Below are 12,576 nucleotides of genomic sequence, written 5' to 3'. Positions count from 1 at the left end.
AAGTTATGTCAGGGGAGGTTTAGGTTGGATATTAGGAAATATTACTTCACTGAACAGGTTGTCAGGCATTGGAGGAGGCTGCCCAGGGAAGTGGTTGAGTCACCATCTCTGGAGGTATTTAAAGGACATTTGGATGTGGTGCTTTGGGACATGGTCTAGTAGTGACCTGGCACTGTTAGGTTCATGGTTGGACTCGATGACCTTTAAGGTCTTTTCCAACCTACGTGACTCTGCGTGTGTAGTGGGTAAGACGGAAATCAGGACATAGGACACATTCATAGTAGAGCCAGCTTTATTATTGCTTGCTCATAGATGAGTTTAGAACTATATTTCCTGAATGCACAGGATATTAATATCACTGGTATGGGACAAGTTGGTTAAGTGACTACTGTTTTGTGTTATCAGGACTACGGTTTTAATATCTAAATACAACATCAAGTTGAATTTCCTTCACAGTTACTACCTTTACTGACATCAAGTAAAAATAAATCTAGTAGTTAATTTGAATTGGACAATCCAATCCATCAGAACCCAAGAAACATACACCACCTATTATATTTGTATTTTTCACTATACTAATCTTGTTACTCCACCAAAAACATAACTGTGCTGTTCATTGAAAGAATATTGCAAACTCACCAGAAGGCAAATTTCTGCAGAATGGTATTCTTAGTCATCATAAAGACACAGTTAGCTATTTCAAATTCATTCCTTCCCCCACTGTTCAACATTAAGTATTAAAACCTGCAACACTGAACTTTCAGTCTAAGCAAGGAGAGTAACAGATCCCATCCAATATCCACAAAAAGGTTTTGTTAAATTCCTTAGTTACAGCAGCATTAGGCTGTCCATTGCTGATAATACCTAGGTCATACATATCTGAATAGAATTATTATGGGTTGAATACCATAAAGTGGATCTGAGTATGAGGTATGCCATGTTTTTTCATTCTTACATTTAGAGGCATTTCATTTATTCTAAATCAAATAGGTTCTAACTCAACAATGAATTTATTCTCCTGTCAGACACTCAACTACCTTGGTATTTTTTTAAGCTAACTTCAGTTAGTGGCAGGAACTGGATACTGAGTTTTAGCAACAAGAAAAATAAGAAGAGGCTTGAAGAGTGAGATGGATGAGAATGGCTCTCCTACTTCAAGAACTTTAAGGAAAAACATCAGCCGTGATTTCACCAGAACTGCTGTAGAAAAAAAAAATCTGGGATTTTGGGTTCCAGGAGGAAGGAGAGAAAGCGAAAAGAAACAAAAAACCTTCTATGCCCCCAGAATGCTAATGTGATAGAAATGCAGTTTGTTGTATCTGTTGGTCTTGATCTAAATTTTACACACCAGAGCTCACTGCCACAGCAAGACCTTGACAGGGAGAGGGCGTCAGAAAGGAAAAATAGGCTTTTTAGAGAAACAGTGCAGTGTCTGTAACATCTGCAGTTCTGTAAAACTTGCTTCTTAAGAAAAAAAAAAAGCATGACATCTCCCACATCATGTTCTGGTCTTTTGCTTTAGTAGTGGATATCCACTCAGATTTTGCCTTTTAACAACTGAGTTTAAAAAATGAGCAACGTTAAATGGAAACTGTAGAAGTACATTATACAACCTAGGATGCAAAACTGATAAAGCCTTTGACTGATCTGCTGCGAGAGAGTTTGGACAGACAGCTGACAGCAAGGGGTGAACTAATGACCACTAATATATTCCACTAAGGTGTCTCTAATTATTTAATATGTTTAGTGTACAAATACAGTACGTTTTGCTTTAAAAAACAAAGGTGAAATATTTTTTCTACTGGGCAGTAGAAAGGAAGATAGTCTTTCTACCTGGTCCTGGCTACCAGACTTCGGATGGGGCAGGCGTCTCCAGGAGGAAGAGTCAAGTGAGGAAGCCGCTGCTTCTCCCAGAAGAACTGAGCGTTCTCTACTTGAAAAAAACATCAGGAGGATGGAGCGGGGAGGGAGGCAGAAAAAGAGGTGGCAGGCAGGCAGCTCGTGGCAGAGTACAGGTTGCAAAAGCTCCCTGGAGGGCCAGAGACTTCTGTACAGCAGAGAGCAGACCCAAGCCAGGGGAACGTGGAGAAGACTGATGTATTTGTCATTCAGCACAGAAGACCATGCAGTTTGATTCAAAATTAACTCAGAAATGGATGTTTCCAGTACTGGATGACTAATTCAATGACTGTAAACTACACAGCAGCTCAGCAGCGGGATGAAGCAGTCAGATATGACTGCAGCTGTATCACAGGATTTGTCCCAGCCCGATGAGGAGTTTAACATCAGTCTTTTCCTTGCTTTGAATGGTGTCAGAATTGAAATTAGCCAATGGACAAAATTTAATCTGTTTTAAAAGGAGGTGAGATGCAATTTGGTTAGTGATTGTCACACATAAGTGTTTCAATCATCTAATTTAGAGCAGCCCAGGCTAACACACCCGATAACTCTTCCGTGGTGCCACAGTGACAGAGGTAACATTATCTACTACGAATCTTTCCACAAAGATGATTAGCATTTTGTTAGTTTAATGAGTGGAAAACAGCCCAGGCTTTAGCCTTCTCCCCGGCACACTGTTTGCTCAAGAAACTGAAAGACTGGGCTTCATTCCTCCCTTGTTCCACATTATGTCGCTCCAAAAACATCCCTGTCACTGGCCAATTAAGATCAGATTCAGTAACTCTTTTCAGCTATTACAGTGCTTTAATTTTAAAGTAAAAAATAATAAGTCTGAAGACTGAAGTTTCATTTTTAAGTTACTTAAGATATTACTTCCCAATTTTTTTCTTTTTTATTGTTTCTGAATATCTTAGAGAGATTTTTATTTGCTTTTAAACCAAGGAGGCTCTAAACTAAAAGTGTATTTTAAGAATCCATAACAAAATAAAGCACCAGAGAAGGATTTTGTAATTATCCCCAAATTAAACATTAAAATCTATGAAATAAGGGGTTTAGTTTCTCACATGCAATACCATGCAAACAGGTCCATGTGGCCTACAACCAGCAGTCATACCTTGTTTCTCCTGGATTTAAATTTGCATTTATATCTGGAGGTTGCTTAGACATACTTAGGTTTAAACCTTGCTGCTCTGGTCTCTCAGCAAGATTTAGCGGCACTGACTTGTGCTCCCATATTTGACTTCCAGACTGACGTTGGGTTGAACCCCATGAACCAAAGAAGTACAGTGGAGTTTACATGTACTCATGTAGACCATGGCCTCATAATGCAACCTCTGCCCCGCAGTATATGAAATATTATAATTATGGTTTGTCCTGAAATTATATTAAAATATATTGTAAAGATATTCAGGAGGTTTTTCTGTGTTTTAGGTTTTTCTCCTCAAAGTGTCAATTAGGAGGAGGGATAAAGCTTTATGACCTTCACGTATTCTCTCTAGTACAAACCCTGTATTTACTCAGTTTCCAAATACATGGCGCCGAGATGACAATAACCAACATAAAGTTCATTGTTATTTAAATACATACTCTTCATTATATATTTGCTTGCCTTTTGGAGACAAAAAATACCAGACTATTGTGTTATTGTATTAAAAACGTAGATACATTAGAATTGTGTCTGAGGAAAGCATGTGGTACACCACTAAAATTCAGCTACTCATGGCAGTCACCAGACTTTACAATCAAAGAGATGGAATAAGTCAGAGAGCTCAAATCTTCCTTCCTTGCTTTTCCCTGCTGAGGGGCTGGTCAGAAAAATCCCACTTCCAAGTTTTCTCCAGTGGGAAGAATAATCCCAGTTCCAAATTTTCCAAATCCCAGTTCCAAATTTTCTCCAGTGGGAAGAATAACAGCAGACAGGACCCATCACGGCCCCTCACATGCAGAACTTGGTGTCACTGTGGGAGTATTCTTTGCTACTGTCAGTCTGTCTCTCTCTTCCTGCAGCAACTGCTCAGGCTCACTCCACCTGCCCAGGGAGCTGCTTTATTTCCATCTTCTTCCCCCCACTCATATTCACCTCTTACTCCCTCAGCCAAGTCCCTGTGCGCTTTTTCTTCAGGTCAGCCTCAAGCACAGCCAGCTCCTTCTCCATCCAGACCATAAAAGCCATTACTTCTACATAATAACAGAACAAATATGGAAGCACTTCTATACACAGTGTTTTATTTTCCTAGATAATGGGTAATTAAGGTTGTGTTTATACTGGTGATTCATGGTATTAGAAATACCTGGTCATCACCAAAACCAAGTTCTATAAAGTCAGGAAATTCTAAACTGATCATAAACATAAACCAAACTTGCTGGATCTGGAGAAGCAGAATTAGGGCATTCAAAGTAGCCTCAACTCTGCAACTGTAATGACACAATAACCATAATTGGTCCCAATGCACATAAAAACTGGTTTTAGAGACATTAGATTCTTAGTTTTATTTTTTATTTCTCCCTATTCTTTCATTTTCACTTCCATGCTAATAATAGCTTCTATTACTACCAATCGTTTGGAACAAAGAGAAAACCTATCTCAAGAACTACAGCTCTTAAAGCTCTTTAATTCTACCTTAAATTACAGTCAAGTCATTCAAATTCTGTATTTACAGTAAGTGCTGCCATTCCAGGGAGAGCAGAGCATCATACCAGCACTGAAATCTCTGCTGCAAGGGCAAAACTACTTGGTCTTAACTGTGGACCCATCTTCATAGCCCTTTATTTCCTCTCCACTCTTAATTTGTTTCCTTGAATGTCTTTGTTAACTGCAGCGGAGCTTGTAGCTGACACAGAACACCAGCCCACAAGGAGATTCCCTACAGGAAAGGAATTACCATTGTTTTCCAAGTCCTGACCTGCAGACCTCATAGGTTTTGTGCGAGATTCGTCCAGAAACTCATCCACCCCACCACCGTCCCACCTCTCGCTCACCTGGCAGAGCGCCAGCAACTCCCACATTTCTGCACAGGACCCACAGGTTTTCCAGCATCCCAAGTGCCTCGTATGTGGAATCTGGGAGCAGATGAACATTAGGGCTCCAGCCCGTGCTCCATGCTGCAGAGCCCTGCCACAAGGTACAGACTCCTGGGCTGCAGCCTTATGTTGAGGCTCCTCCGTCGCTTCATTTAATGCAAGGTGTATCCCTACTGCGTGACTCGACGTGCAGGCACGACGGTGTTGCGCGACTCTGCACAGATGCCAGCACATTTTCAATGCTACAGGAGTACAGTAATAGTTATTAAAGTATGAACCACAAGGAAAAAGACAAATGGGACGAATATAGATAGAGTATCAGAGAAAACCTGCATGTGTGAAAAGTGCTAAACTGGGGGAATGAGACCCTAAGAGGGTGAAACGTGACTCTCATGGACTTAACAGTAGTGATTCTCTGCTGGACGCTGAGCCTACCTAGCAGGCCCACCTGTTGTTTTCTTTAACTCTGATTGATTCTTTAACTACCTAAACAAACTACAGCTACAAACACCGCGGGAAATTGAGAGAATGAAAATGGAATGGGAACAATGAATGGGCTTGGGGAAATATACAACCATGTTTAAGATTGGAAGTGAAAGGCCAAAGCTGCAGCAAAATAGGATGTTTGGAAATCAAGTTCAGGATGAATGTATAATAGTCACGTGAACAGGGACTTTCACTTTCCTCTTTTCTAGTTCTGCAACATTTGATCTAGTAAAAAGTTCAAGGCCAGTATTTTTGCTTTATAATGGGTATAGCGGAGTGGTCAGTTAAAGAGGTGGGCAAAAATCAGTACTAGAAGACAGATTAACAGAGCAAATGCACTGTCCTGTGAAGTACACATGCTTTTAAATAGTCACTTACCACAGCAATTTTGTGATAAAGCAAAGAATCCTTCCTTTTTCCTTGCAGCATTTGGTTTTGTTACATTGACAAGTACATGTGAAAGACTCAAAGTGACAGTCTTCCCTGAGCACCAGAACAGCTCGCTCTCTGCACCTATGGAATTACAGCTTTTGTCTTAAAACCCTTCAGCACAGACTAGTGCCGATCTTTCCTTATCACAGCTATTGACCAGAGGTGCCCAAGAACTACCATGTCTTATTCAATACTTCAGCCAGATGCAGGTTAACATGTCACCCACAGGTCACAGGCTACGAATTGCTGGCACCCCAGTGACGGTTACTTTCCAGTGCTCATTTCCCATGCCGTGCCATGGTGAGTAGCTCTTGCTTCTCCTTGTACATTTTTGTTTGTGTAGTGTTGATTAAGGGTAAAATTTTCAACAGTATAGGAGGAATTTGCTGCACCTGAAGCAGGACTGTACCTCTCTGGGTCTTGATGCCCTTAAAGTCCAGACCAGTGAGTGGTTTCTGCTATTACACCCTTTCAACTCCCATGCCCGAGTTCCCGTCTTGCAGAAACCAAGGCTCAGGAAGCAAAACGGAAAGGCAAGACTGATCAGTGCATCCCAAATCAGCGTTTGGGCTCCGCCGATCTTTCTGTTTCGCTTCCGTGTCGGTTACACTGCACTGCCGGTCACGAGAAGTACTTGCAGCACATCTCTGACACATAGCTCTCAAAGTGTTTTACAATGACAGAAAAATACTTTCTATGTTACAGATGCAAAGATCGAGACTTGGATTTTACATGCCCTGTGCTACGGAAGCCTGAGCTATCTTGTGGTCTAGTGGACATCAGTGAAACAGACCTGCTGTAGATTTTAAACAGGATCCATAACCTTTCTGTGCCCCAGTCAACCTACAAATAAACCGAAAAATACCAGTCACCAATTCCACAGAACTAGGTCAAAAGATGTGACGTAAGGACAAGTTGAGTTTAGCGTTGCAGGTTAACCTCCTCCTACGTAAAGTAAACCCAGCCCCATCCACCTTAACGCATAACTCCTCATCCAGGATAATAAATTCTCAAACGACTGAAACCAGCATTTGTTGAGCTGTCTTCAACCTGCCTGCATTCCTTGGGTTACTTCTATTACTTTATTACACAGGAATGAGATGCAGGCTTACAAAGCCTACAGCATCGGGAAAAATATCAAAATAAACCACATGACATGTCGGGCCCGGTATATTTCATGACAAAGATCTCCCTGAAATTAAGGGGGATGGAATTCGACCTGTGCGCTTCAGGATGACCAGAGGGAAGTGTTTACCTTTCCGAAACAGAGTTGAGAGTTTTGTATGGTGCCTATATCTGATTCTAACTGCAAGAGCATGCTATGCAGACCACGTTTGCAAGGCTACAGAGACAAAAATTAAAGTAGCCAGGAGGAAACTCTGTGTTTCTACACCTCATGTGGTATACGTATTCTAAACGAATATGCATCTTTATCTCACTTTTCAAGCTAGTTCTGTGTATGAAGCAACATCTTGTACTATAGGAAGTTATAAATGCTCTTTTCAGGTCAAGTTGTTAAACTCTGTTTTAAAAACCTTTAGCCTTAATTGTCTGACACATTGTTTCCCATTATACATAAAAATTTCTGCCCTTGAAGAGTCCAGGACAAACATAATCCATCATTGAATATCACTCATATCAAATGCTATTCTTCAATCTTTGTGGAGAAAAAAAATCATAAAATAACATATTTTGTCTTTTTTTGAATTATTTCTCATCTATACAAACACTACTGGGAGAAATTAACTGCTTTTAAGGGTTTGTAAAAGAATTGATTCCCAGGTTTACAGCATGGTGGCAACTCTGCCCAATGACAGTGTTAGAAGACAGTTTCTTGGTAGGAATGCTGATGCAACTTTAACTACAGGCACTAGAAAATGCTGCTGTAATCCTTTCTTAACTTCGGATTGCAAAGATGCAGGAATTAACGAATAGTTAAGGTGCTCCATTACCCTGTCCTGTCTGTGAGTGTTTGTAACTATACCTTGCCAAGACAAAGGGAAAAAGTAGTGGCTATACTATATATATATATCTATCTATAGCTAAAATAAACTCTACTTCTTGATTCAAAGCCTATATACAGCTCTTTTTTTTTTCCACTCCTTCTGTCTTAAATGGGTAATTTTCACACATTTTGAAGACCCCATATAAGCTATTTTAAACAATGTTATGAAACATGACATTTTAAAGGTGCAAATCAATAACATGTAAAGAAAATAATGAATACTGACATTTTTTTTTTTTAAAAGAACAAGACTTCTTTAAAATGACAAATAATATTTCCAGGGAAGTGGCAGAAGCTCCCCTCCTTTAAGGCATTTAAAACTAACTTCACAAAACACTAGCAGGCATACGATAAACCATTAACACCTCAGTCTTTTCAGTTTTCAACATGTAGAACTCCGTTATTTGTATATATAAAGCGAGAACTAACAGGGCATTCACCAATTATGTGACAATTGGAAAATCTTACTGAAAATGAACAGTAAAGCAAGAGTACCTACTAACGATAATACAACACAACACAACAATTTTTGGTCTTCTTATCAATAACAGCCCAGGCATGTACTGACTGTGCATTGCAAATTATTGTTTTGATCTATATTGACAATAGAAGGTAAACCTGTCTTTTAAAATGAATGCATTTATACAGAAGCAAGTTAGCACCTTAACCTGACTCGACAGCAGGCTTCCTTACTGTTTAATATACCCTAATATGCAAAGTAGTTTTAAGAAATATATGCATACTGCATGTGTACTGGTACACCGCCTAGTAATGCAAATAATAATCCAAGAATATGCTACAAAAATACATCCATACTCTATTAAAGAAGCACAAAACATGAACTTCTGATCGAAGAATATTAGGTACAGCATATAAACAATCAGCTAGTAACACTGCTCTCCAAAATCTAGTGAGATTGTCTGCCATAATCTTCAGCATGTCCTCAGATTTGTAAAGTTTTACATGGGTTTTAGCCTACATTTATGCATCTTTAAAAAGTAGGTAAGTAGATAACACACTTCTGCCTCTGAAAGCCAAGCAAGCTTTTAAGTTAAATCTAATTAAAAAAAAAAAAAAAGTACTTCTACCTTCAGTAAAATATAGTGCCAAAATATTTTGCATTCCAACATTTCTGTTTCATTAAAAATTGCACCATCAGGACGGGTTTGACAGTAGCATTTCTGGGTGACTAGAATGCTGCTGTACTGCAACACTGAAACCCACATTTTTTTTTCTTTCTTGGCTGAACTGCTGAGCCTTTAGCGTTGTATTAATATTAACCACGTTGATCTTTGGTTAAAAAAGAAAAGTCAAGAATTAGTACCACCAATGCCTGCATGTTAAAACTGCTAATTAGATTCCAGGAAGCCACCGGTTACTCCAAATACTGGCCAGAGAACAAAGAATAGTACAGAGACTTGTATTCAATGCATTACGACTGGCGTCAAATATTTCCAAACTCAGTTTATAGCAAGCTGTAACTTTAACCAGACTTTAACAAGGAGTTCTGGTAACAGCACGCCAAAATGTATTCACACAACTTTTTCGGAATAGATTAGCATTAAAAGGTACACTTAGAATGCCTCAAAAATCTCACACACTCTCATTTTGCTTTGATTTATTATTTAAACTGATTTATGTAAGCTATAAAACTAATTGACTCCAAAACTTTGTTGGTTTGTATATAAAGAATGCAGAGAGAATGAATACTCCCGGGTGAGCCGAGCACCACATCCACCTGAACACCTGCACTGACTATGCGTGGTTTTTGTTTGAGTCAAGACAGCGACTTTGCTTCTTTAGTCAACCTTCACTCAAGGCACGTAAGACCACAGCAAGCAACTTCCCAACATCATCCACAAAACACTGTGTAACTAACCCAATCCTTGCTGATACAAGTCTCAATCAATCCCATCGATATCTAAAAAACTAAAAAGGAGGGTGTGAGTGAGTGAGAGAGGTCGTAGGTTGTGAGGAAGGAGCGTTTTTATTTAGTTCCTTCCCTTCTGCTCAGCAACTCTGCAATCCATTTACTGCTTTTTTCCTTTCCCATCTCTCACCCCTGCGCACTGTTGAGCTGGAAACTGGTCTGCAAGAATGTGAAGAATGTAAACAGCCTTTTCTTGTCCAAAAGGATAGGAGTGTGAAAGAAATGGGTGCCTTATCGCAGGACTGCAGCTCGCTACTTCATTGCTGTGATAAAGTGCTGGAGCAAAAAACATTACACGACAAGCACAATCCAAAACCGGATTAGAATTTGACATAAGCTCCCTCAAAAACTAATCAATCAACTCACGCTGTAATATTAGACTCCAGTTCTTAAGGAGGGTGTTTAATCCCTTCAAGGTTTATTACACGCTCCCTATTGACTACGGTGACAAACTTTCAGATACCAGGCAGCTGGGGAAGAGAGGCATAACTTTGGCTGCACGAATTAGAAATAATTACGGGAGTGGTTAACAACCTCCGGGGGGGAAAAAAAAAAAAATAAATTTCAATATCGTAATGACACTTGTTAAAGTGAAGACTGCCGAACTCTTTCGCAAATCCGATTTTTCTCCCCCTAACCTCTCCCGCCATAACATGCACGTTAAGCCCGTTTCTGCCGCGAGTTCCCCACGAGCGGCCTCGGGAGAAGTTGCGCCCTTCGCGCTGCCGGTCTCCAGCCGCGCACCTGCAGCCGCGCACCCCCTCCCCGCGTCCGTCCCCACGTTCCCCGCGGCGCGCGAAGGGATGTGCAGCGCATAACAACGGGCGACAGCTTATAATAAAAATTAACAAAAAAAAAAAAAAAAACACAAAAACCCACCAAACCAACCACAACAACAAACAACCCTGCAAGGGTTTTTCGCTGCAGCAAGCCGAAAAAGCGAGGCGGCTTTCAAAGCGCCGGCGGCTCGACCGACACGGCCCGCGATGCCGTGCACACGCGAAGAGGCGCTTGGGGACAGCGGAAAACTTTTTTCGGGAAGGGGGAGTTTGGGGTGTTGCGGGGCTCCCGCCGAGCCCCGCCGGCCCCAGCGAGGCGGCCCAGCAACACGCGGGCCCGCTTAAAAAAGAAGAAAAAGGGGGAAAAAAACCCAACAAACCCAAGAAGCGGCGCCGGGCTGCGGGAGGCTGCCCGCCTGTGCGGCGCGGTGCGGGATGCTCGGAGCCAGCCCTGCTTTGCCTCCGGAGGGGACGGCGCCTCGGCCGGGGGGGCGCCGCGACCCCCGAGGTCTTGCGGCGGGGGGCCGAGGGGGGGAAGGAGACTTACGAGCTGGAGGACGCCCTGTACCACGACGAGGGGCAGGGGCTGCAGGTGCACCATCCTGGCTGCCGGTCTAGGAGGCGGCTCCCCTCGCACGGGTCTCGCACATCTCCGCTCCTGGGAGGAGGGAGCGGGGGCAGGACCGAGCGCAGGGACACGCCGCCCCGCTTGTCCCCCCGCTCACCGGGCGCTGGCGGGCAGCGGCCAGACCCCGGCACTGCCGCGCCGCTCCGCGCCGCGCCGCTCGGCTCCGCGGGCGGCCATGGCGGGCGGGCGGGAGGGAGGCGGGAAGGGAGGAGGAGGAGGCGGGAAGGCGGGAGGCGGCGGCGCTGCCGGGCCGGGCGGCCGCCGCACCCCCCCCCGCGGGGCAGAGCGAGGTCCCCTCACAGCCCGCCGCCGACCGGCGGAGCGGCGGCGTGCCGGCGGACAGAGCCCGCCGCCCCACTGCCTGCCATGGTGCTGCCGGGGCGGGGGGCCGCCCGGCCGGGCCGAAGTTGAGGAGCGCCGTTCGCGGGGGAGGGATGGAGGGCGAGCGGGGCGGCGCACCCCCCCCGGGCGCTGGGGAGACCCCGTTGTCCCGAGCGGGGAGGCCGTTCCCGGGAAGTTTAAAGCTGCGGCGGCCCCTCCTCCGCCCGCGGCCGCCGCCCCCCCCCCCCCCACGCCGCCCTGCCCGGGCGGGAACGGCGGCCCTCGGGGACCGAGCCCGGCTCCGCCGCTCCTCAGGGGGCCGCTGGCGGCTCCGCCGTGGCCTCCCGCTCTGGTGTAAAAGGAGAGTCAGGTGAAGGGCTTGGCTTAACGTTCACCCCCTCCCGGTCCCGTTTTTATGAGGAAACCCACTGTCACAGCTGCATTTCTCTCGGGTGGATCTGCCCCACACGGGTGGGCAGCCGTGGGACTTGTGGAGAAACAACGTGTTTCCCCTCCCCGGCTGTGAGGCGGCGTGGCGGGACGGCCGGGCCCTCAGCCTGCCCTGGGGACGCCGTGTGCCCCACAGCTGGGGGCGCGTCCCCTCGAGTGGGCACAGGGACGGGGTGCTGTCCCAGCGGGTCCGTGCGTGGGGCTTGAGCTGCGGAGGGAACGGGGGAGAGCGGTGCTGCTGGTGCCACTGGGCAAGCAATGGCGCCCGAGCGAGCTGGGAGCCCCGGGGCTGGAGAACGCGTCTCCAAAGAAGTCACTCTGACCATACATCCATTTAATAACCTTAAATTAACGAATACACTCCGGACCCGTTTTTGAGATGAGCGTGAGCGGCCTGAAACTTTTGTCCCGAAACCGTGCTTTTGAGCTGCAGGGGGGACAACCCCCGAACATGGCAACCTTGAAAAGGGACACAAAGTTCTGAGTGCGGGAGGCCGGGGCGGGACGCAAACCCCGGCCACGTTCGGCGCACGTGGCTCCCACGCCGCCGGGGACTGACGCGGTAGCACCGTTACCGGTGTCGGATACGCCGGCGTCGAGGCCGGCGGCGCGGCGTTTGCTCATC

The 12,576-nt window shown here is 44.9% G+C and overlaps 1 protein-coding gene across 2 annotated transcripts in view; it reads right to left on the bottom strand.

Annotated features, from left to right (window-relative positions):
- NXPH2 (neurexophilin 2) overlaps nucleotides 1–11,691 on the bottom strand; it is a 44,120-nt gene extending 32,429 nt beyond the window's left edge. The window contains exon 1 of one of the 2 annotated variants that reach the window (XM_064451035.1): nucleotides 11,100–11,691. In XM_064451035.1, the coding sequence (XP_064307105.1) occupies nucleotides 11,100–11,153 (54 nt within the window). In that variant the 5' untranslated portion in view covers nucleotides 11,154–11,691. Of the gene's footprint in view, nucleotides 1–4,878; nucleotides 5,063–11,099 lie in introns of those variants that run through there. The other variant, XM_064451034.1, reaches the window with a different exon arrangement.
- Between the last annotated feature and the right edge of the window lie 885 nt (nucleotides 11,692–12,576).

The sequence above is a fragment of the Phalacrocorax carbo genome, chromosome 5 (genome assembly GCF_963921805.1).
Source record: "Phalacrocorax carbo chromosome 5, bPhaCar2.1, whole genome shotgun sequence".
In the NCBI taxonomy this organism is placed as follows: domain Eukaryota; kingdom Metazoa; phylum Chordata; class Aves; order Suliformes; family Phalacrocoracidae; genus Phalacrocorax; species Phalacrocorax carbo.
This window is presented reverse-complemented; position numbering and strand designations above follow the sequence as displayed.